The 25,838-nt window shown below is 43.7% G+C and overlaps 1 gene segment (V, D, J or C); it reads right to left on the reverse strand.

The window, feature by feature from the left end:
• Nucleotides 1–9,119: 9,119 nt before the first annotated feature.
• LOC133365976 (T-cell receptor alpha chain V region CTL-F3-like) lies at nucleotides 9,120–24,093 on the reverse strand. The segment is given in 3 exon segments: nucleotides 9,120–9,519; nucleotides 10,317–10,375; nucleotides 24,006–24,093. Coding segments are annotated over 2 exon segments (357 nt in total).
• Between the last annotated feature and the right edge of the window lie 1,745 nt (nucleotides 24,094–25,838).

Below are 25,838 nucleotides of genomic sequence, written 5' to 3' on the forward strand. Positions count from 1 at the left end.
TTCATGTCTCAATAAACCTGTGTTAATAATGCAGCATTTATATTTGAAAAGTGTAACATTATCCTTTCCTTTCAGCTTTAGCTCTTCCCTCTCCCTGCCCCAACCCTTCAGATCTCAACAGCAAAAGATTGATAATATCTGTATAAACCAACCAACATACAGTTACCAAGAGTGTAACAGTTGACCTGACATTGACATGACCCTTTAATTGAGTGATAGATAGACACTGAGGGGTTTTGTTGAAGGAGGACTTCTCCCATCCTCATATCTACAGGGCCGAGCAAAACTGGCATCTGCCAAAATTCCTACAAGGTACCAGAGTCCTGTCTTCTATAGCACTTGGTCACCTTAAACCAAGGGCGGGCAACCTATGATCTTCCATGTCCTTGGACTCCAACTCCCATCAGCCCCAGCCAGCATAGCCAATGGTCAGGGATGATGGGCACTGTAGCCCAGTAACATCTGAAAGGGCACAGGTTCCTCATCCCTGCCCTAAACACAAATAAAATATTTTCATGCATAACACTAAGGACTGAATCCAGGTACGTTCTGCTTGGACCAGACCCATTGAAGTCAATGTACCTAAGTTTGTCAGGTCTATTAATTTCAGTGGATCTACCCTGAGAATGACTAACTCTGGATAAAAACTTTTAAAATAAATGTTTCAGTGTTTATTAAATTTGATTTTTTCCAATAGATTTTCTTTAACTGCTCTTTTTCCTGAACCTGTAAATGAATGTAAACACTAATTGGTTATATAGCAATGTGAACTTTAAAAATCACACTCTTCTGCTTCTATCCTGAATCAACTATCTTCACACAGGCACACACACAGCACGAATGATACGTAAAGGACGTTATAATAGCATAAGTGAAAACAGCCATAGATACAGAAGTATCATATAGATTCAACACACAGTTGGAAATAGGGGTGGTCAGACTTCAGGTGAACAGGATCGACTTTGTTTTTCAGTAGAATCCTCAGATCCACCAAGTGGAGCCTGGTGCAAACAAACACACACTTAGAATTAAAGAGTTCTTAGTTCAGGAATTTATTCAGAGTGCCAGAACTGAATGGACATCCCAATCCCTCCACACACAAAGCCTGTCCCTGTATATCCTCAAGCTTTCTTCATTTCAGGAATATAATTTTGGGGCTTTGGACGAAGGGGTTCATTGCCTTGATGCTACTGCTAAAGCAATTGGGAGTCAGAAATCTTTGCTGATCTACAGGAGACCACCCACAGATCTTCCCTTAAACCTCTTTATCTACCTTTTGCTGCCCTCATGATTGAGATGATCTTCAGGTCCTGATAATGCATGGAGCAAAAATAACCTCTTAGTATGGTGGGGAGGCGGAACACTTACTTAAGACTGAGATGATGATGAACACAGCCAGGGCCCAAAGGAGAGACATATTCCTGGATCTAGGAGGAGAGAAGCACAAAAAAACTGGTAAGGACTTTGCTACTGGTTCTGCTCAGCCTAGGGGCTTTGCTCTGCAAACTCCATTGCAAGAGACAGATGAAATGATGCTGGTTCCTTCCAATGGGTAAGTACTTTCTAAACAGCAGCTTAAGACAAAAGGATGTGGTTAGTGGTGAGAATCCCAATGTATGTTGTTGAATGCAAACTCACTGTTTGACCTGTAATAGTCCATAGTATGAGTACAACCTGCTCAATGCCATCACCTTGTGTCTGGGAACTGCAGAACAGCTTCAAGGACAAGAAATAGCACAGGGAGCGAAAAAGATGGGACTCCAAAGTTAACCTTTTCAGTCCACCTCACAAAAGGGAAAAACATATTTGTATCAACTTTCCCTCCCTAGTATCAACCCTGAAGTTCCTTTTTACAGCCTTCAGCTACAGAATTTCTTTACGAAATGGATGGATGTCCATTCCTGGTCTGTATGAATTGCAGATGTGCTTGTTGTTCTGTCTATTCCATCTGGTACCGATAAATAAACAAGTCATAAAAAAAATTATACTTAAATACATATGTTATCATGTAATATGTATTTAAATGTACACATTTCTGTACGAACTTTATCCTCAAATATCGTCGCTCTTTTCATGGATATTGGTACATTTTATTAGCTGAAAATGATACTGAAAATTTCAGAGAAATTTAAATTTTCCAGGAGGTGCAAATTAAACTAGTTTGCTTAAAAACATGAAAATTCCCTGTTCTCTGGCTTCCCTGTAAGCTCTAGATATAGTTTGCAGCTCCACACGAATGGACAGAGACTTTTACCTGATTTAATCTTCATAGTATCTAGTAAGAAAAGAAGGCAAATACTGATAAATGTGGGATGCTGGAGGAATCCAATCTTTGTAAATTCTTATATGAAGTGACCTGATCTATAACTTTCAGAATAACATCTGGATTTAAAGTTATGTATCCACTGGGGATTCACACTTAGCGGGCATTCAGATGGCACTTTATTCCATCTTCCTGGTGGTTCCTTACCTTTTAATTTTCCATTTTATGAGATCTTCCACACAACGTAAAATTCACTTCTGGACATCTAGCGGAACATAATGGAGGTTTAGCAATTATGTGCATGTTAATTGTTTCCAGGGGGAAAAAATCCATTTGTAACCCTGGAAACCAAGAATCTTGCACGAGTTTTGCATTGTAAATTTTTGCATTTCCCATGCATCATGCGTGGTATTTTGGCAAATCATGGGGGAACAGAGACACACATGCATGGATAGGGTGGAGGAGTGGCAACATGTCTGATAATGTCCCCTGTTGTGTCACACAGTGCTCACTGATGTGAATGAAATTTAGAGTGATATGTTTGTGTATCAATGAAAAAGCCACCGTCCTTTTTCATAGCTTAAATGTAACCAATTGTACAAGGGTAAATGTGGCATCCTTTGATCACTGTGGGTCTCAGAGCACAGGAATACACAGCTTTGTCCCAAAGAGAAACCCTCCCCATCTTCAAGCTTGTTGTCTTCTTCACTAAATCCAAAGTCCCCAAGACGTTTCCTGGAGAAATTGTTTGGTACCTGCTTATTGGCAGTAGATGGATGGGAGATTTATTGGGGAATTGATGGTATCAAAAGAAGTAAGGGTTGGGATCTGAAGGGCTGAAATTACAAGGTAAATCGACATCTTCTCCCTCTGTGATGGGTATCTGAGAAAGTAACTGGAGAAAAGAGCCCTTTTGGCCAAAACCTATGAAAGAAAAAAACACTATTGACTTTATCTTTGCCTGTAATTCTGATAGTTCTGTGGACATTTGTTTTTGATGGGACTGTGGATTTTAGCTGCCTTTTTCTCAAGGGATATTTGTACACCAGTTGGAGAAATTTTTTTATCAAGGTTTATCAGTTTTCTAAATAAATGAATAATACATACATTAGTGGGAAAGTTAATCTTTTCCTGTATTTCTGTCTGTCTCTCAACTGGTCTATGACCTCGGAGACCAGGGTTCGAATCCCTACATAGCCATGAAGCTCACTGTGTGACCTTGGGCCAGTCACTGCCTCTCAGCCTCAAAGGAAGGCAATGGTAAACCCCCTTTGAATACCACTTACCATGATAACCCTATTCACAGGGTCGCCATAAGTCAGAATCGACTTGAAGGCAGTCCATTTCCATTATCATCTACTTGGCTGTCTATGCATTCACCCATTAGAGTCTTTAAGGATTTTCTATATTTTTATTCTTCTTTTTAAAAAACAAGCACCTTGCAAAACAGGGTATGACCCTAACAACATTTTCTTAAGGCTTTCCCCTGCTACATTCTTCCTTTTCCATGTGTAAAAAGAAACTCATTTCAAATACAATGGCAAGAATGCAAAGAGCTCACACCTAAAGAACTTATTTGCACCAAGGAGGCTTTGCCAATCTGTCAAGCTGCATCTCCTCAGTATGTCTGACACCACCATGGGTGGATTTGCAGAGGACATGTGGGGGGGCTGCCCTGTAAGTCCCCAGTGCACACATAGGAAGCAGCCTATGGCTCTTTGTATCTTAACAGATACAAATATAAATTAAATTTGGCATTCAAGAGGTGTGACTCTTTTCTTAGGAGGAGGTTGCCAGCTGTGACACTCCAGATGTTGCTGAACTACTACTCCCATCATCAATGACCACCCATAGGCGTTATAGATCAAAATTGGCTGGAGGGCACATGTTAACCACCTCTGCCTTGGGGAGGATTTGCCAGTCTTGGGGTCTTGGATATTCCTCCTAATCAACTGGATGGATGGATGGATGGACGGACAGACAGATGGATGGATGGATGGATTACCTGCTTTCAGGAGCAGAAAGAAAGATCCCAGAAAAGTCAAGTAGCTCATCTGAGAAAGGAAAATCATGGTTGTCCAAGCTACTGGTGATGCAGCTATTTCTTCTTCCTTTTGTGTATTTGTAAGCTTAACAGGTGAGGTAACCTCATTCTATGGTCTGCCTCATCTGCTTTCTGCCCATTTAAGATGCTTGTTCATTGTCTTGAATCATAGTGTTTGAATAAAGCACTATTTTTATTTTCATTTTGTAAAAAATGACAATAACTCTAAAGGAAAACTATGGGGAAACTTCTGAAGATCTAGATTGCCCTCTAGTGATTATAAATATAAAAGCATGAAACCTCTGAATAAGACAAAATGAATTCAGGGCACATCTGCTTTACATATTTCAGATCATTTCAGGGCCGGTCCTCCTGTTGGAGAAGGTGAACTCCTTGGGATGGATTAGGAGCACTTGAAGAAAAGTGCCCCCAGCCCAACTTTTTTTGCCTCCATCTACTTGCAGGGCCGCCTACTGCTGCCATTTTCCTTGTTCATAATTGCCTTCCAGTCGAATCCCCTCCCCAAGTCTGCTATGGAGTGCCCGGCACTGGCAGTGAAGGGTGGGACTGTAGGAGGATTGCTGTGCTGAAAGGTGGCAGGTGGTGGTACTCCTATAGACACTCCAAATGCTGGATTGGGCCCTTAATCTGATGAGGGGGAACATGTAAAGCCCTATTTTTTATTGATGTTTTTGTAATGTTATATGTTTTATTATGTTTTATGATGCCTTGGTGCATTTTTTCAATGTGTGGTCTCTAGATATTTTAATAAATAAAATATATTACAAGTCAGTAATACATGAATCACCTAAGGCTGGTATTTAATGTAGCCCTACTTGAAGTTGATCCATTGACACGAATGGGCATGAATAACTTAGATTTGTTCATTTTAATTGGTCTATTCTGAGTGGGACCTAGTTGCATGTAACCAAATGACTGAAATTCTAACCACATTTAATAGCCTCATTCTATTAATTGCAATTTACATCTGAGCAGACATGGTTAGGATTATATTGCAAGATGGGATTGAGAACCTGTAGCCTTCCACATGTTGTGGGACTCCAACTCTCATCAGCCACAACCATCATGGCCAATGTTCAAGCATGATGGGGGATGTAGTCCAACAAGAGGGTCACATGTTCCCCAGAACACAATATTTTGGTACACATTCCTGAGGTATGTGTATGGGGCATGAGCTTCTCAAAACTTTATTGCTTTCTAACATTTTGGCACTATGATATTGCCCTGCCTTTATTTTAATGAAATTGAATTATTCACTAACTCTGTGCAGTGTTTAGGGACATAAGCTGTTGTCCTTGATCTTTTGGCTTCATGATCTTCTGAACAATTACCACAAGACCTCTTGCTTTTTCCCAGTTAAATTCTGATTCATCACAATGACTGACAGACTCTCAGAATGTGCAAAAGCTCTCATTCTTACTTGTCAGCTCTTCAGCTGTGGAATGTTTGATCCTGTTTGCTGATCTCTTGACTGATTCATTTCTGTTACAGTATTTCATTGATTCTTCCAAATGAAATTATATTTCTTTGGGAGGTAATGAGACATCACATGCCTATCCATATAGAGTATAAAGGACCACCAAATAGCAGCTTCCCCCGATTATTTTAAGTTCGTGAGTTAACATTTCCATTGTAAGTACATGCAGACCCTTTGTATACACACATCACATGCATTGTGTCATATGAAACATCCATCCATCCCTGACCTATTGCTAACCAGGCTGCTACCAGTAAAAAAAAATAACTAAAGGTTTGAGTAAAGTATCAGCATTTTCATCACAAAGCATAGATAGTAAACACATTTTGGGGTCTCGTACCAATCTTGATCCAGTTATCAAGCTCATTTTCCCCAGGGCTTTGTCCCCAAATATTGATACCTGCCCAAATCCCCAAAACATAGGTCAGTAAGTTCCTTTATCCAGGCATCCACAGAGACAACGTGGCAACTCTGAGATGGTTACATGTGCTAAATGTTCTGAGGTGTAGAACCACCTATGGATTACTTTTAAAGAACACTCCCTTACATACTGCAAGCAGATACTGAGGAGAAGGGCCTGGGGGACCACATCTTGTGGTATAGGGCAGGATCAAATAGCTCCCCTTGGTCCCACTTCAACACCACCTTTAAACCATCAACAGAAAGGAAATATTTCCTCAAATTAACCCATTTTGTGGTAGCTGCAAGACATGACTTAGCTCAAAATTGGAATACAGGTGCTAATCGGACACTGAAGGCATGGTATGAGAAAATATGGACCATTGCACTTATGGAAAAACTCTCTAAGCAACTTAGGGTTCTAAAAGATGCAAACAAACAAAGACGACTTTGAGGAAATGTGGTATATTTGTATTCAACATATTAGAGGCAACATGTCCAGGACATGTCTATCCCAGTATGCATCTGTGTCAGAATTGTTTTATATGTTTTTTAAATAATGTTTTTAACCCATTTTACGGTTGTTTTTTAAAATGTTTTTAATGCTGTTTTGTTTTAATGTATTTTAAGATCTGTTTTTATGATGTTTTAAAGTTTATTGGTGCTTTGTTTGCCGCCCTGGGCTCCCGCTGGGAGGAAGGGCGGGATACAAATTAAATAAATAAATAGGACACCTCCATCATGGCAATCTCTGGGGTAATCTGCTGACACAATGAACATGACATTAACTAAAGCCTACAATTGACCACAACACTTACACATGACTTCTTAAATCACTTACCTCTTTGTGAATGGTATGTACACATGGAATGTCTGTGGGAAGGGGGAGTGAGGGGTTCTTTTGAGTAAGATTGTTTGTATTTACTGTGGAAAGTGAGCCAGTGTGGTGTAGTGGTTAAGGTGTTGGACTATGACCTGGGAGACCAGGGTTCGAATCCCCACATAGCCATGAAGCTCACTGGGTGACCTTGGGCCAGTCACTGCCTCTCAGCCTCATGAAAACCCTATTCATAGGGTTGCCATATGACAGAATCAGCTTAAAGGCAGTACATTTACATTTTTATTATGGAAAATGCACAAATAAAACTATTTAAAAAATAATAATCCATGCAATGAATAATTGATATAATGAAGATAACAACTAGATGTGATCAATGATTTAGATTTATTTTATTGTCATTTTGTTATATATATGGTATACAATCTTGAGGTACTCTTTATGGAAGTGCAGTCTTAAAATTTTTAAATAAGATAAATAATCAGCAATAGATTAACCAGCTAAGGTTGCAATTTCACCTCACATACCTGGCAGTAAGCCCCACTGAATTCAATAGGACTTACTTCAGAGTTAGGATTGCGCTGTAGGACACAGGTGGTGAATCTGTGGCCTTCCAGATGTCATGAAACTCAAGCTCCCATCACCTTCAGCCATCATGGCCAATGTTCAAGTATGACGGGGAAGTGTAGTTCAACAAGCCACAGGTTCCCCAGTCTACAATATATTTGAGGAGGAGCTTCTTAATCATGTCTTGGTCGCTAAGAAAATTTTGGTACCGTAATCTTTACCAGAGTTTCTCTTCTACATTTTAATGACAGGGAGTTAATCATATAACATCTGCCCCACACATTTAAAGCAGCATTATACCACTTTAAGCAGTCATTGTTTTCCCCAAGGTATGCTGGGAACTGTACATTGTAAAGGGTGCTGAGAGTTGTTAGGAGAGACCACACCCCTATTTCCCTCACTGAGCTACAATTCCCAAAGTTCCCTGTGAAAGAGGCATTGATTGTGAAACCACTCTGAGACCTGTAGCTCTAGGAAGCGAATTGGGGTCTCTGAACGACTCTCAGCACCCTTAACCAGCTACAGTTCTTAGGATTATTTGGGGGAAGCCATGTTTGTTTAAATTGGCAAAATGCTACTTTAAATGTATAGAGCAAATGGTGCCTAACTCTTCAGCGTTTGGGGCCATCAGCAGTTCTCTCTGATCTTGGCTCTGTAATAGTCTGAGCTATTGCCACAAGATCTGTCTTTTCCCAGTTAATTCCTCATCCACTATAATGTCCAACAGGCTTTCAGAATATGCAGAAACTCTCATTCTTAGGTTGACGGTTTTTGGACTGCAAGATATTTGATTCTGTTAGCTGATCTTTTCTCCGATTCCTTGCATTTATCTGGTTTCATCTGCTGCTGTCTCTCACCTCTCCTAATTTTGCAAATGTTTATTGATTGGTTGTTTTTTGTTTTATTTGGATGTTGTTGTGAGCTGCCTTGTGTGCCTTGAAGAGAGATAGAGGGATCAAATTATATCTGGAATACTCAAATAGAGCACTCCAGTTAATAGCAATACCAGTATCGCCCAGCCTTAGGACTGAAGTTCGTCCAACAAAATTCAAGGGCCTCATTCACTGAATGGCTGAATCTGTCAATTTCATTTCCCTCAGTTTCTAATTTTTCCAACTTATCATTTGCAAACTGGACATATTTTTAAAATTCTCGTGATAATGCACCAGCAATTTAGTGCAAATTTCTTCTAATGTATACAGAATATATTCATATGCCATTTTTCTAACATGTACATTCTTGCAAAACAGTTCCCCAAATATAATGCATTTTGTATGTTATATTCACGAATACTTGCATATTTATGCACACTTTATCCCAATAGATGAAATATTTTCATATGTCAGTTTGCAGGACACTTGCACTGCAAAATCTGGAGAAGTGCGCATTTCAAAGATGGCTGTGTGTCAGTTCCCACATTATTTTGGAAAGTGTGCATTAGGTAGTTCTGCCTTTTAATGTGAGCTGAAGTGAATTTTCCTCTGACCCCTACACCTAGGTACGTGTGCATATATCACAGGTCTTGGTCCCTGCAAAGATGGTGAATCGGCAGATCTGCTGCTTATTTCCCCTTGTAAGTTTTTGCTCTGCTTCTGTACTGACTCAGTTCACTGTGTCACTGCCTGCACAGAAGTAGACAGCAGAGTCATTCAGCTGGCTGGCAGATTTCTCCAGGTTGAAGGTTTTCTTCTTTTTCTCAAGCTTGGCAACAAATCCTTGATTGAGCCCCTCACCGGAGGTGGGACCTCCTCCATAATTACTCAGAAAGACCCTGGGAGGTTGGCTGGGATGCTGAATGTACCAGAACAGATAGTCAGCCGAATCATAATCACAACTGAGAGAGATACTGGCTCCTTGGGTGTTGGTCACAGTCTCTTCTTTTTGGGTCACTGACAGTCCAATGCTCCTTTCTGTACGGAAGATAAAGGCAGAAGAGTTTTTGTTAAATGGAGATGGACAAGCAGGAGAATGGAAGGATAATTCCTGCTTCTTTGACTGTTAGCTTTTTGTGAATAATTTCAGGAGTAATGTTAGTGTTTATTAAATTTGATTTTCTTTCCTATAGATTTTCTTTAAGTGCTCTTTTCCTGAACCTGTAAACAAATGTAAACACTATATTGGTGATATGGCAATGTGAACTTTAAAAACCACACTCTTCTGCTTTCTGTCCTGAATTAACTGCCTTCACACAGGCACGAGTAATACATAAAGGCCATTATAATGAAATGAGTGAAAACAGCCATAGATTCAGAAGGAGCATATAGTAACACACAATTGGAAATACTGGTGGCCAGACTTCAGGTGCACAGGATCGTAATCCTCAGATCCACCAACTGGCGTCTGGTGCAAACGAACCCACACTTAGAATTAAAGAGTTCTTAGTTCAGGAATTTATTCAGAGTGCCAGAACTGAATGGATGTCCAAGTCCCTCCACACACAAAGCCTGTTCCTGTGTATCCTCAAGCTTTCTTCATTTCAGCAATATAATATTGGGGCTTTGGAAGAAGGGATCCATTGCCTTGATGCTACTACTAAAGCAACTGGGAGTCAGAAATCTTTGCTGATCTACTGGAGACCACCCACAAATCTTCCCTGAAACATTTTTATCTACCTTTTGCTGCCCTCATGATTGAGATGATCTTCAGGTCCTGATAACGCATGGAGCACAAATAACCTCTTCACATGGTGGGAAAATGGAACACTTACTTAAGACTGAGATGATGATGGACACAGCCAGGGCCCAAAGGAGAGACATATTCCTGGATCTAGGAGGAGAGAAGCACGAAAAAACTGGTAAGGACTTTGCTACTGGTTCTGCTCAGCCTAGGGGCTTTGCTCTGCAAACTCCAGTACAAGCGACAGTTAGATGAAATGATGCTGGTTCCTTCTGATGGGAAAGTACTTTCTAAAGAGCAGCTTAAGACAAAAGAACAGGATGTGGTTAGTGGTGAGAATCCCAATGTATGTTGTTGAATGCCAACTCAGTGTTTGACCAGTAATAGTCCATAGTATGAGTACAACCTGCTCAACAGCATCACCTTGTGTCTGGAAACTGCAGAACAGCTTCAAGGACAAGAAATAGCACAGGGAGCAAAAAAGATGGGACCCCAGATATAATCTTTTCAATTCACCTCACAAAAGGGAAAAAATATTTGAATCAACTTTCCCTCCTTATGATCAACCCTGAAGTTCTTTCTTACAGCCTTCAGCTGCAGAATTTCTTTATGAAATGGATGGATGTCCATTTCTGGCCTGTATCAATTTCAGACATGCTTGTTCTTATGTCTGTTCCATCCGGTACCGATAAACAAACAAGTCATACAAAAACCCATACTTAAATACATATTTTATCCCAAAATATGTATTTAAATGTACACATTTCTGAATGAATTTTATCCCCAAATATGGTCCCTTTTTCATGCATTTTGGCATATTTATTAGTTGAAAATGATACTGAAAATTTCAGATAAATTTAAATTTTCCAGGAGGCGCAAATTAAATTGGTTTGCTTAAAAATGCAAAATTCTCCTATTCTCTAGCTTCCCTGTAAGCTCCAGATATTGAATAGTTTGCAGCTCTACACAAATGGACAGAAATTTTTACCTAATTTTCTAGTAACAAAAAAAGGTATATACTGATAAATGTGGGATGCTGGAGGAATCCAGTCTTCGTAAATTCTTATATGAAGCGACCTAAACTGTATCTCTCAGAATAACATCTGGATTGGAATTTATGTGTCCACTGGGGGTTCGCACTTAGCAGGCATTCAGATGGCACTTTATTCCATCTTCCTGGTGTTTTCTTCCCTTTTTTGAATTTTATGCAATCTCCCACATGAAGTAACTTTCACTTCTGGAAGTCTAGCGTAACCTAGTGGAGGTTTAGCACTTATTTCACTGTTTATTCATTTATTCATTATTTGATTGATATCCTGCCCTTCTTCCCAGCAGGAGCCCAGGGGGGCAAACAAAAGCACTAAAAACTTTAAAACATCATAAAAACAAACTTTAAAACACATTAAAACAAAACATCTTTAAAAATGTTTCTCAGAAATAAGCTTGCAAAACATCTTGTAAGATTAAAAACATTTTAAAAAAGAAGGTTTAAGAACATATTAGAAAGCAATTCCAACACAGACGCAGACTGGGAAAGGTCTCAACTTTAAAGGCTGTTAATTGTTGCAGTCGAGGGGCGAAATAAGACACAGAGACATCAGCTTGGGTTGAACAAGGGCCACTTTATTAAATTACAGCAAACAAAACCCAATTTAAAGTGACCTGCAGAGGGAAACCTAGGTGCGGGAACTGTCTATAAGCAAGTAGCTTGCCACACAGCTCTTGGGTGACCAGCCCCTGCTGGGGCAAGGGCAAGCCCATCTGCTTACCCTTTACCCCGGCCACACCTTGTAGGTGAGTAGGGGGGCCTTCCCACGTCATCCCCACCCGGGGCCGTATAACCCCTGGGTAGATGAGGATAAGTTGGCCCCAGAAGCAGCCCATATCCTGCCCTTGAGCCGTAAAGCCCTGACAGACAGGCCTCCGGAACCACCAATCACCTCCAAAGGTGCCTAAGGGGGCCACCTAGCTGTCCTTACCTATTTCCCTTCCTGCACCTTCCCGCCAAAAAAGGGGGACAAATCTCTATTTAGTCCCCCTTTACCCCACTGCCGAGAAGCACCTCTCGCAGACACCTCTGCAGGTCTCCCAAATATGTCGTTACCTGCATCTGACAGGTGAACACCATCGGCCCTGTATCGTTCACCCTTCTAATGCTGAATGGGGATGCGGAATGGCTAACCCCCCATGCCCAAGAAGAGCCAACCGAATCTGCCGGTTAGCCTTCGTTCGCCAAACCCTGCGTGGGGGCATGCCCAAAAGTAACTGAGGCCGTCGTAGCCTCTCCACTGCATGTCACACATGCACACCACTGAGGGCCTTGCCCTGAGTAACTGAGGCCGTCGTAGCCTCTCCACTGCATGTCACACATGCACACCACTGAGGGCCTTGCCCTGAGTAACTGAGGCCGTCGTAGCCTCTCCGCTGCATGTCACACATGCTCACCAACTGAGGGCCTTGCCCTGAGTAACTGAAGCCGTCGTAGCCTTTCCGCTGCATGTCACACATGCTTGCCAACTGAGGGCCTTGCCCAGCACAACTGAGGCCGTCGTAGCCTCTCCGCTGCATGTCACACATGCTCACCAACTGAGGGCCTTGCCCTGAGTAACCGAGGCCGTCGTAGCCTCTCCGCTGCATGTCACACATGCTTGCCAACTGAGGGACTTGGCTTTAAGTAACTGAGGCCGTCATAGCCTCTCCGTTGCATGTCACACATGCTTGCCAACTGAGGGACTTGGCTTTAAGTAACTGAGGCCGTCGTAGCCTCTCCGTTGCATGTCACACATGCTTGCCAGCTGAGGAACTGGGCTTTAAGTAACTGAGGCCGTCGTAGCCTCTCCATTGCATGTCACACATGCTTGCCAGCTGAGGGACTTGGCTTTAAGTAACTGAGGCTGTCGCAGCCTCTCCGCTGCATGTCACACGTGCTTGCCAACTGAGGGACTTAGCTTTAAGTAACTGAGGCCATTGTAGCCTCTCCGTTGCATGTCACACGTGCTTGCCAACTGAGGGACTTGGCTTTAAGTAACTGAGGCCGTCGCAGCCTCTCCGCTGCACGTCACACATGCCAGCCAACTGAGGGTCTTGCCCTTAAATAACAGAGGCTGTTGTAGCTTCTCAAACTGCATGTCGTCACCTGCCAGCGATCTGTGGGTCTTGCCTCAAGCAACTGAGGTCATTGCCACCCAGGGGAAGGACCACCACTTGTGAAACCGTCTGTACTGAATTATGCTGGAATAAAGTGGGTAGGAGCCTATCCAAACACATTCCTCTCCGGCCACGCCACTGTATTGCAGCCCATCGACTGAGGCCCAACTGTGAGCCCATGCTTGATTTCAAGGCCCTCCTGCCTGCCCAGAAGACTATGCTGAGGCCGCCTATTAGGATACGTGTCTGCTCCGTCCCCGTCCAGCAGCCTGTCTAAATAATTATAACTTGTTAGGCTTCCAAATTCCCAGGCCCTCTAAAAGGGGTGAATATAGCCCTTATAAACCTGAGGATGAGCGTCCAACAGCCTGCAACTTTGCCTGGGAAAACCCAAGACCTGCTGCCGTAGAAGCAGCTGTAAAAGCCCGCTTTGTGAGCACCCAAAACTGGTATTTTGTGAGGGGGTCCTCGCTTGCGTTGGGGAATAAATATCCTTCTCCAGATCCCCCTGGCCAATTTACGGTCTGCCCCATACATCTCTGGTCCGTCTGAGACCTTCACAATTGTATATGGGTGCAACCCCCCCATCCACGGAGACATCTGATAGCTGGAGGGCACGTCAAGACAGGTCTCACTTGGATCCAGCCATCACCTTACCTATCCTAAAAGCTCCAAAAAGCCCAGCATAAGGGCTACTGCCTGGAAAGTCTTGGTTCATAGCTGGAGGAGCATACTGTATTCCCACTGGCTCACCATACCCAATAAAATGTCCAGTGAGAAAGGGCGACGGGGATAGGGAAAAAACCACCAGCCTAGCTATGAAGGAAAGTCCAGCCAGCTTACCTTGAAGTGCTTGGACTAACAGGCCCCTACTCCTGCCATCCACTGGGAATTTCAGCGGGTGACACAACGGAAAAGGCCATTCTGGCACATAGCCCTTGCCGGCCCAAAATTCCTGAATTGCCCTACCTGCTCTGTGGTAGCTGGTGAGCGTACTGGGGGCAATGGAATCTACGGGAAGTCCAGCGCGCAGTTCACAAGAATAGGCCATGTTTGCACAGCCCCTACAGCCCTTTCAGCATTCCGAGAGCTGGTGATCACACTAGGGAAATGGATAGGCTTATGGCCATATCCGACTGGGGTAGATCATCCCTACTCTCAGCTGTCAAGGGAATCCCCAGGTACATAGCCATACTATAAGCTGTGACCTCAGGTGCTAACATGCATCCCAAAATCTGCCATACCCCTGAACAGCCAATCACACAGATAGTGCCCCACTACTTCTGGGCCCACATGTCTCCTGATTGCTCCCTCCCAGAAGAATCTGAAGCACTCCATGTAAGAAATATAGCAGTCCATAGGCAATGTTCTGCCGCATAAATGCATAAGGCACCTCTGCCACATGCGTGCACCATGTTAAATGAAGTGTAGCGCATGGTACCTAGACTATCAGGTATGAACCACTTACCGCTGAACCCCTTCAATAAGACTGGTGGTGAATCAGGTGTAATTTGCATCTTTACACTCTGTCCCTGGCAAATTACTGCCATAACGAAAACAGATCAAAGACTGTAGGCCATGAAGGCCAGCCTGGAGTTGGAAGCCACGAAGGCCAGTCGGGAGTTGGAGTATGGGACTAGGAAATCAAAAGGAAAACACCATAACAGACAAACCTTCCCTTAAACCGGGTAGCCAGCAAGCAAAGTTCGTAGTACCTTGAGTCTAACTGGGGAGGGATACATGTCCTTGAGCAGCTTATGCTGGGGGCTTCTACTTACCCCTTTGAAGGGCTCTTGCCTCCTATCTCACTGTTGCATATATCCTTCTGCAAAAGGGAAGGAAATCATTTATGAGTAAGTACACTTTACCAACTACTAGTTCATTGCTTCTAACCCAGTTCCCTTAAAGCAGAGACTTCAGGTAATTGTTATCAAAAATCCCAACAAAGAAAGGTTTTGTTATTGTTGTAAAGTCATCAGGAAAGGGTGAAGAGTCTGCCTGGATCTTAAAATGCAGCCTCTGTGTCAAAAACAGAGTCTAAGCTTGCATCAAGGCAGCCCTTGTTTCAGTAAAGTCCAAGATCTTGGAAATGAGGATAAGATCCTGATAAGTGATCTGTCTTTCCTCTTTATTGCTATCCACCCATTCAGCCACACTATCATCTGCAAGACCTGCAATTCCCTGCAGAAGTTTGCATGTCCTTCTGTAAATATAACAAATGCCATATGCCTTGTTTTTGATATGAGACCAAATTCAAATAAATGCAACTCCTCAGAGTTAACAAGGAATGTGTAACTGACACTTGGAAAAGGATCACTGTCACCTAAGTAGTGGTTGTGATTTATACATTTCCCAGCAAACCCTGTCATCTGTGCACACCATTAGTATCCAAATATGAAAGGCCCAAAGGCTCACCTGGCCCCTCAAAGGCCACATGTAATATAATAATAGAATTAACTACTTCAACCTACTATATTCCTGGGCCTAGCAGGAAGTCAGAAGCCTAACCAAAGAGCTCCACCCACCCCCCAAGCAACCACGATGTAATAAAATTAATAGAATAAGGTACCTTGAACCTAATATAGGCCCAAGTCAAGCAAAGGCCGCAAGCCTAACCAAAGAACCCTTTACAACAGCCAAGAGAGGCTGCCAAGGCCTCACCCACATCCTTCACTGTCTTGCGCCCCCTACCTAGGCTGAACTCACACCCAGCCTTGGCAACCAAAGGGGGGTAAATAGGGCCTGTTAAGACTCGAAAGGCTTGTGCAGCCTCCTCTCCCGTAATTAGTTCTGAGCCTGCAGCCCATGGCTGTTGGGGAGATTTCAACCCCAATCTCCCGGATCGCAGTCCAAACACCTCAACCACTATCAAAACCTATCCCATGCGTATGGGGTGGTGGTGGTTTAAAATTGCCCAAAGACCTGCATTTTATGAGGGGACCTTTCACACACACCTCTTTTCCTTGCTTGGTTGGCATGACTACTTAAATCCTCCCTGGCCTATAATAAGAATTATGATACCAATTATAATAATAATAATTATTATTATAAGCCACGAACTGCAGAAACACCAGCACAAATACCAGTATTGTAATGTAGAAAATAATGAACAAGAAATAATGCTTATTTGGCTTTTGTAGAATTTGCTTGGCTTAAGGAAAATAAAGACAATACCGGTGACTTAGTGAACATTCCATAGGCACGTTCTTTGCTGTTTACATAAGCTGGCCTGGCTATCTTGCTGTCTGTGTAAACTAACCTGGCTTGCAAAACCAGTTTCACAAGTATTCTCAATGGCGCTGAGTGAGGAGACAACGCCTGCCTAAGGAATGTGGCAAAGGGCCAACCAGACCTTATATGGAAAAAGATCTGGAATAAGGAGGTAGGCTGGACAAAGAGTTAATGTATGCATGATGTATATGGGGCCGACGGTATAAAAACCTGGCTGCGTCCAGGGAGGGGCAGACTCGGCTTTGTTCGTTTCTCCACTTGCAAGTGCTTCAATAAAACTCTGGCTTTACTTTTAAGACCGTTTCGTCGTTCCTTGAGTAATATTGAAACCTTGTACTTGGGAGCGGATCCTCGCCTAACAATAAAACTAATATTGTGGGCGTTTGTTACAAGTGGCGACCACGAAGGGACAGGCAATTGAGCGCCCCACGGCGTTCCAGGGTGACATGGCCGAGCGGAAAGAGCGCTCCGGGCCCCGTTGAGGCCTGTTCCGCGTAGCTGACGGGCGTGCCGGGACGTCGGGGTAAGCGCCAAGCCTCTCCATAGAAAGCGAAATGAGTAAAGCCAGACTACGGAAGGGGTAAGTCGCCCAGGACAGGGCTGAAGACTTTGTGAATGAAAGAGTCTGTATGCGGTGTGCGTGAGATGGGACGAATCCTAACGGTTATCCCGAAGCGAGAGCGGACCGGCCAGTAGTGCGTTTTCCGCATCCTCGCGAGAGGCCGGGCCACGACAGCAGGGAAGCGCAAGTTGTCTGTCTTTTCTGTTTTCGTTGGTAAGTCCTTGTCTGATTTGTGGGAAGAAAGGAGGGGGCTCCAGGGACTGGGAGGGGTCACCTGGGAATAAGTTACACACAGACAGGGTGGGTTTCGTCACCTGTAGGACGAGCGTTTCGTATCAGACACCAAAAATACCCCAAGCATGGGACAAGGTGCGTCGAAAGCCGTAGCCAAAGGGACAGCCCAGAAGACAAAACGGAGGGGTGGGCAACCGTTAAAGGGAAGAATGAGTAAAACACCGCTTGAATGTGTCTTGAGCGATGTGATGTTCCTATATTAATGTATATATGGTAAGTGCTGGTTGTTTAGAGTATACATGGTAAGTAGTGAAAGAGGAGGGGGAGTGAGTGGGCAATAGAATGCTTGATGATTGGCTGAATGTTTAAAATGGCTGACAGTATAAATGAAAGGATGACAGGTAAATCTGGGTGAATGTGAGGTGGTGAATTGTGGAATCTGGGGGGAGAAGAGAAAGAGTGGATTGCTTGGTGGGGTTTGAGAGAGTTGTTTGCCAGGAGAGAGTGAAGAAGGAGGGGGGTGGAGTTCAGATTAGTATTGAGTAAAACCATATGCTTATGTGCCTTAAGAAGAAATCTTGTTAATCTTGTTAGCTTTGTTATCTTTAATAAATACTTAATTTGGTTTACCAAAGGCCTGATCCTTGGCTGGGGTTTCACAGACCAGAAGGGAGGGTAAGGTAATGAGCAAGGCTGAAGGGGAACTGTAACAAATGGTGGCAGCGGTGAAGAGAATAACAATACCAGTATTCAGAGTCTCTGGGAATACTAGCATTGGGACGTTACTGGTGGTTGCCTAGCAGGGGGATCTGTTGAGATCTGTGCTAGAGCGGGGAGAGAAACCATAAGAGAGAGCGGTCCGGACTGGTGGAGTCCCTGGTGGTGCCTAGAGACAGGCAGTAACCACGAGCAGGTAGGAACCTGACAGGGAGAGCCAGGGAAGGACGCATCACATGTGGTGGTGGCAGTAGCAGTAGGATACGAACAACAGAGAATCCAGATACGAATACTAGAGAATCCAGAACAGTGGTGTGGCAAACAGAAATAACAAAACAAGATTTCTTGTGAGAGTGACTGGCAAAGAGTGTGTGGCAAAGAGTGAGTGAACTCAAACACCATGGCCGAATACATAAAAATGAAAAGAGAGGAGCTGGTGGAGAAGTGCATAACATTCAATTTACCTCACGAGGGTAAAGGGGTAGATGAATTGAGGGTAGCACTTATAGGATTTGCTACTGCCCAGCAAAAACAACCTGTCAGGGAAGAGACCCCAGAAGGATATTTAAGCAATCCCGCTTATATAGAGTACTTGAGAGAGAAGTTAAGATGGGAGGCTGAGGAAAAAGACAAGCAGAGGGAGTTGGAAGCTGAGAGATTGAAGATGGAAGCTGAGAGATTGAGGATGGAAGGTGCAGAGAAGGAAAAACAGAGGGAGTTGGAAATTGAGAGAATGAGATTGGGTTTGAGGAGAGGGAGAAGCAACGAGCATTGGATGCTGAATTACAAGTAGAAAAGTTAAAATTTGATAGAGAGAAATTTCACTCTGAGGAGACAAGGAAAGACAGAGATGGAGCAAAAATAAAAATTACTCCAAAGGACTTTGCTGTCTATGAGCCTTGTCAAGATCCTCAAATTTACCTCAGCACCTTTGAAAAAGCAGCTCAGTTGTGGGGGCTACCTGAAGATAAATACATGCAGTATTTATCAAACCTGATTAAAGGGGAATTGGCTGAGGTATACCAAAATTTCCCCTCAGACAGTCCCGTCACCTATGCTGAATTCAAAGAAGCAGTGTTTAAAAGATTCAGACTGGGGCCTGATCATTTTAGAAAGCTTTTCAGAAACTGCCAGATACAGACAGGGAGGTCTTTTGTGGAACTGGGAGCAAAGTTGATGGATATATTTGGAAAGTGGATGAGTAGTGCCAAAGCTCAGTCAGTGGAAGAGGTGAAAAGCCTCATGATACTGGATCAATTATATCATCAGTTACCACCAGAAATAAGGCTCCTGGTCAAAGACCGTTCCCCTACATCTGTGCAGGAGGCCGCAGAGATGGCGGATCACTTCGCCTCCAATAGAACTGGCTGGGTGGGGAAAACATCAAGAGAGTTTAAACCCAGACCATATAGTGCTGGCAGAAGGGATGTGGTACCACAGCGAGTGAGTCCTCCATTAAAATCTGAAGGGCACAGGACACCCCAGAGTGGATCTGTGTACCCTAAAAGTGAGGAGAAATTATGCTACAAATGTGGTAGACCGGGGCACCTACGTTTTCAATGTGAGGTTGCCAACCCCATTAGTAATCCTGCTCAGACAAGGGTAGTGAAAACAGAGCCCAAGGCTTTAGAAACAGCGAAAAAGGTTCAGTTCTGCCAGATAAACTGGACAGAAGTAACAGACCTTGATTCAAGTCTGAGAGAGGGAGTGTACAAGGGGCAAATTATTGGGCATTGCTTGACACTGGTGCCGCTCAGACATTACTGAGGCCAGATTTAATAAAATCTGAAGAAATATTACCTCAGGAAACAGTGACTATCCAAGGAGTGAGGGGTCAACCAGAGAGTTTGCCTGTGGCCCTAGTGAAAATGGAATGGAGAGGCCGAAAGGGCCAATATAAAGTTGGTATTAATGCCCAGCAACAAGAACCAGTAATACTGGGAAGAGATGTTATGGGGGCACAGGGGAAAATATATGTAGTGACCAGACAGCAAATTGGCAGAGAAAAAGAAGCCATATTAAGGGGGGCTGAAACAAACAGGGTGGAATCTGTTAACCAGCCTCAGGTCACCATAGCAACCACTAGCAGGCGTGCTGAAGAAGACAAACTGTATCAAGTGGTCTCTGGGGAAGAAGCAGATCAATTCAGGGAAGAGCTGCATAAAGATATAAGTCTGAAGCAGATAAAGGAACAAGCGCTGACCCAACAGATTCCTTTCACTGACAAACTGAGGAATCAAGTTGTGTGTGAGAATGGGATTTTATATAGACTGTGGATGCCTGCTGAGAGAAAGGATGAATGTGAACCAGTGAAACAAATGATGGAGGTGGTGAAAGAGAATTTGAGTCATGCACAGGAGAAGCAAAGTTACTGGTATGACAGAACAGCCAGAGAACGTGTGTATGATGTGGGAGATATGGTTATGGCGTTCATACCCAGGAAACATGACAAATTACAGGCTAACTGGGAAGGACCATATACCATCAGAGAAAGGCTTGACACAGTGACATATGTAATCAACACAGACCAATTAAACAAAAGCAAAGTGGTTCATGTAAATATGTTAAAGCCTTACCATACCAGTGATGCAAAGGTGTTGCAAGTTACCTTATTCCCTGAGGGAAGTGGGCCTGAACTTCCAGATTTGGTACAGGAAAGCAAAGACAAAGGAGGGGTAGATCAAGTGGAATGGTCAGAGGAGGTGAAGGAGGAAGTAAAAGAAGAGATTCTGAGAGTTTTGAAAACCTATAGGAATCTCTTTAGCAACAAACCTGGCCGAACCAGTATAGTTATACATTCCATTGATACTGGAGATCATGCCCCAATCAGATCTGTTCCGTACCGTGTGAATGGGAAAGTTTTGAATGAGATCAAAAAGGAGGTGGAAGATATGCTGGAATTAGGAGTGATCAGGGAATCCATCAGTCCCTGGGCCTCAAATATTGTCTTGGTTCCGAAAAAAGATGGAACGACAAGGTTTTGCATTGATTATCGGCTAATCAATAAAATTACTGTCCCAGATGCGTATCCTATGCTTAGGGTAGATGCAATGTTAGAGTTATTGGGGGCAGCAACCATTATCTCTACACTAGATCTCTGTAAAGGATTTTGGCAAATGGAACTAGACGAATAATCCAGAGCCAAAACTGCCTTCAGTACACCAGATGGGTTATATGAGTTTGTGACCTTACCCATGGGACTAAGGAACTCACCAAGTTCATTTCAGAGGCTAATCAATACTGTGTTGCGAGGCATGTCAGATTTTCCAGTGGCCTATATCGATGACGTGGCCATTTTTAGCAAGTCGGTGCCTGAGCATGTCCAACACCTGACAACAGTATTGGAGGCCTTAAGAAAAGCAGGCCTCACAATAAAAGCTAAGAAATGCCGGTTTGGACTAAAGGAAGTAATCTATTTAGGACATAAGGTGGGGAGTGGGAAAATCACCCCCTTATGGAGCAAGGTGGAGGCAATACAAGCGTGGCCAATCCCCTTAACCAAAAAACAAGTAAGGGCATTTTTGGGTGTGGCTGGATTTTATAGGAAGTTTGTGAGAAATTTTGGGGAAATAGCAACCCCCTTGCATGAATTAACAAAGAAGAAGTGTTCTGAGCGTGTGGTATGGACGGGTGAATGTCAGAAGGGTTTTGATCTACTGAAGCAAGCCTTGTGCCAAGGACCCATATTAATAGCACCAGACTATGAGAAACCATTCATCATGGCTACAGATGCGTCGGACCTCGCGCTGGGAGTCGTCTTGCTGCAGGAGAGAGAAGGCACCAGAAATCCAGTGGCGTACCAGAGTCGCAAGCTGACGCCGAGGGAGAAAAACTATTCGTCGGTCCAGAAGGAGTGCCTAGCGGTCGTGTGGTGACTGAACAAGTTGCGCCCATACGTGTGGGGACGAAGATTCACAGTGACTACGGATCATCGGGCCTTGTTATGGTTGCAGACTATGAAAAACCATAACACTATGCTGCAGAGGTGGTCCTGGGCCCTACAGGACTATCAAGTGGACTTCCAGTTCATCAAAGGCAAGGACAATGTACTGGCCGATGGACTTTCCAGGCAAGTGGCTGGGACTGCAGTGACGTGACCAGACAGAGGAACAAAGAAAGACATTTTCCCCACAGAGACTTTTATTTGTTAACGCGATGTATAAATCCTGGAACAGGAATAATACTCTGCTGTTGTTTAAGGGGGGGGAAATGTGATGTTCCTATATTAATGTATATATGGTAAGTGCTGGATGTTTAGAGTATACATGGTAAGTAGTGAAAGAGGAGGGGGAGTGAATGGGCAATAGAATGCTTGATGATTGGCTGAATGTTTAAAATGGCTGACAGTATAAATGAAAGGATGACAGGTAAATCTGGGTGAATGTGAGGTGGTGAATTGTGGAATCTGGGGGGAGAAGAGAAAGAGTGGATTGCTTGGTGGGGTTTGAGAGAGTTGTTTGCCAGGAGAGAGTGAAGAAGGAGGGGGGTGGAGTTCAGATTAGTATTGAATAAAACCATATGCTTATGTGCCTTAAGAAGAAATCTTGTTAATCTTGTTAGCTTTGTTATCTTTAATAAATACTTAATTTGGTTTACCAAAGGCCTGATCCTTGGCTGGGGTTTCACAGACCAGAAGGGAGGGTAAGGTAATGAGCAAGGCTGAAGGGGAACTGTAACAAATGGTGGCAGCGGTGAAGAGAATAACAATACCAGTATTCAGAGTCTCTGGGAATACTAGTATTGGGACGTTACTGGTGGTTGCCTAGCAGGGGGATCTGTTGAGATCTGTGCTAGAGCGGGGAGAGAAACCATAAGAGAGAGCGGTCCAGACTGGTGGAGTCCCTGGTGGTGCCTAGAGACAGGCAGTAACCACGAGCAGGTAGGAACCTGACAGGGAGAGCCAGGGAAGGACGCATCACAAGCGACTTCTTGAGTTTCAAAATCGGGGTTATTTCGGCAGGGGGTCCGGTACCAACACCGGAGAAATTAGAACAATTTTGTCTCATTGATTGGGTGGGGTTGGGAATCTCGTGGCCACCGGGTGGGACTTGGGACCGTAAGAATATTAGCCGTCTGATCTCCACTCTGTATGATGCCTTACCAGAGACGGCCGACTCTTGGCACTATGCAGAAGGGTGGAGGGTGGTAAGTCATAACCCACCAGCAGAATGTGCGCTGGAAATGGTCATGACTCAGTCCAAAGGGGTGAAACCTGTCCTACCGGACAGCGATGATTTTAATGATTTGGCCGTCAGAAGAAGATTTGTAGCACCTCTAGCACCCCCTGAGGGTGCAGGTGAGGGCCCGGCTTTAGCTCTGCCACCCCCACCACAAGCCTTACAACAAGTAGTGCCACAGCCCGGGAACCCGCCCCCTTATGCTGATCAGCCCGGGGCCCCGTCACCAACTGCCCCGCCTGAGCACCCCGACCAAGCGGAAAGGGCGCGGGAGGAATTGTCTCGGTCCCGACAGTTGCGGGAAGAATTGGCTCAGACCCAAAGGGAGCGTGACGCGGCACACGAGAACATGTTAAGACTCTATGAGAAATTGGCAGAGAGGGAACGGGAGGAGTTACCCGCAGCTACTGCAAAGAAAAGGCAAGAGCTGATAGATGCTATAAAGACAACGGGAGGCCCCATGACATTAAGAGGGGGAAAGCAAGTATTAGAAGGAAATACCCTTAAAGGAAGAAACAGATCCAATTCAATTTTGGAAATAAACTTTATGGCACCAATGAGAGAGGTATTGGATGCCAATGCCCAGGTCGCGTTTGTGCATGCCCCATTTTCTACTTCAGATTTATTTAATTGGAAAAACCAAATGCCGGGGTTACGAGATCCAAAATCATATAGAAAGAGCCTAGGAGGCTGGTGGGGATGCTGAATGTACCAGGATTGCTCAACTGTGTAAGAAAAGTCATAGGCACATTTGAGAGCGATGGGGTCTCCTTGAGTGATGGTCACAGCGCCTTCCTTTTGGTTCACCGACTGTCCAACACTCCTTTCTGTGCAGAAGAAAACAACAGAAGAAACAATGTTAGATGAAGAGATGGACAAGCAGGTGTATGGACAGGAAATTCCTGCTCTCTTGACTATTAGCTTTTTGTGAATTATTTCAGCAATAATATTGAGTCATGTCCACCCTTTCACTTTTTATTATGAAACACCACCACTCAAACAGGCACACATACAGCATTTGTGAAACTCGTGGACCTTTTAATAATATGAGAGAAAACTGCCACATGTTCAGAGTGAGCATATAGATCAGACATGCAACGGAGGACAGGGGCTGCCAGACTTGAGGCACACAGGATTGATTTTGTTTTTCAATAGAATCCTGAGATCCACCAGCCAGAGCCTGGTGCAAACAAATGCTTAGAATGAATGAATTCTGAGTCCAGGAATTTGTTCTGAATACCAGAACTGAATGGAGCTCCCAGTCCTTCCACATCCAAAGCATGTTCCTGTATACTTCAAACTTTCTCCATTTCAGCAGTGTAATTTAGGACTTTGGAGGAAGATGGTCATTCCATTGCTCCTATTAGTTAAACAATTGGGAGTGAGAAATGCTTGCTGATCTACTGGAGATTGCTGGCAGATCTTTCCAGAGGCCCCTTTTTCTACCTGATTTAGAGGATCTTGTGCACCTGAGGATACATGAAGCAAAAAAAAAAAAGACTTCTTAACATAGTGAGGTAATGAGCCACTTACTTAAAACTGACAGGGTGATGAGCACAGCCAAGGCCCCAAAGAAAAACATTTTTCTTGGCCAATGAGGATGGAAGCACCAAGTAATTGGTAAGGACTTTGCTACTGGTTCTGATCAGCTTCTGGGCTTTGCTTTGCAAACTCCACTGTCTGAGAAGATTTGAAGAAATGAGGCTGACTCCTTCTTGGTAAAGAGCTTCTAAAAAGCAACTTAAGGTAAAAGAATAGGATGTGGTTAGTCGTCTGGATGCTAATGTGTGCTATTGAATGAAAACTCCACGTTTGACATTTCATAGGCCATAGTATGTGTGGAACCTGCTCAGCATCACCATCTTGTGTCTGAAAGCTACAGTACAGTTTCAATTCCAAGACGGGGGGGGATGGGCCCCAAGTTGAAGTTTCCCAGTGCACCACCCTAAGGGCAAAAGAACAGCTGTCACCAAGTCTCCCTTCCAATTCCCAACTCCTTCTTACAGCTTTGATTTGCAGGAATTCCTTAGAGATGGTCGGATCAGTCAGTTTCTAGCCCCTGTCAATTTTGCACGTGTTAGTTCTAGGACGAGGTGAGAATTTCAATTCAGTTCCCATTTCAGGCTGAATTGATCAAAGCCGCACTTTCTGAAACAATATGAGAACCGAACCAGAGCCATGCTTGAAAATTCGCATGTATTTGAATTTTGTGATTCAGTTTGCCGGCCAACCAGTGTTAATAAAAAATGCATATATTAGGGGAAAGTGTGTACAAAATTTGATTATTTATTTATTTATCAAATTTATATCCTGTCCTTCCTCCCAATAGAAGCCCAGGGTGGCAAACAAAAACACTAAAAACACTCTAAAACTTCTTAAAAACAGATTTTAAAATACCTGAAAACAAAACATCTTTAGTTGTAGCGGACAGCACGATGAAAATGTCGACCCAGTGTGCGGCAGCTGTGAAAAAGGCAAATTCCATGCTAGGGATAATTAGGAAAGGTATTGAAAATAAAACAGCCGATATCGTAATGCCGTGGTA

This window comes from Rhineura floridana, chromosome 11 (assembly GCF_030035675.1).
Source record: "Rhineura floridana isolate rRhiFlo1 chromosome 11, rRhiFlo1.hap2, whole genome shotgun sequence".
NCBI classification, from domain to species: domain Eukaryota; kingdom Metazoa; phylum Chordata; class Lepidosauria; order Squamata; family Rhineuridae; genus Rhineura; species Rhineura floridana.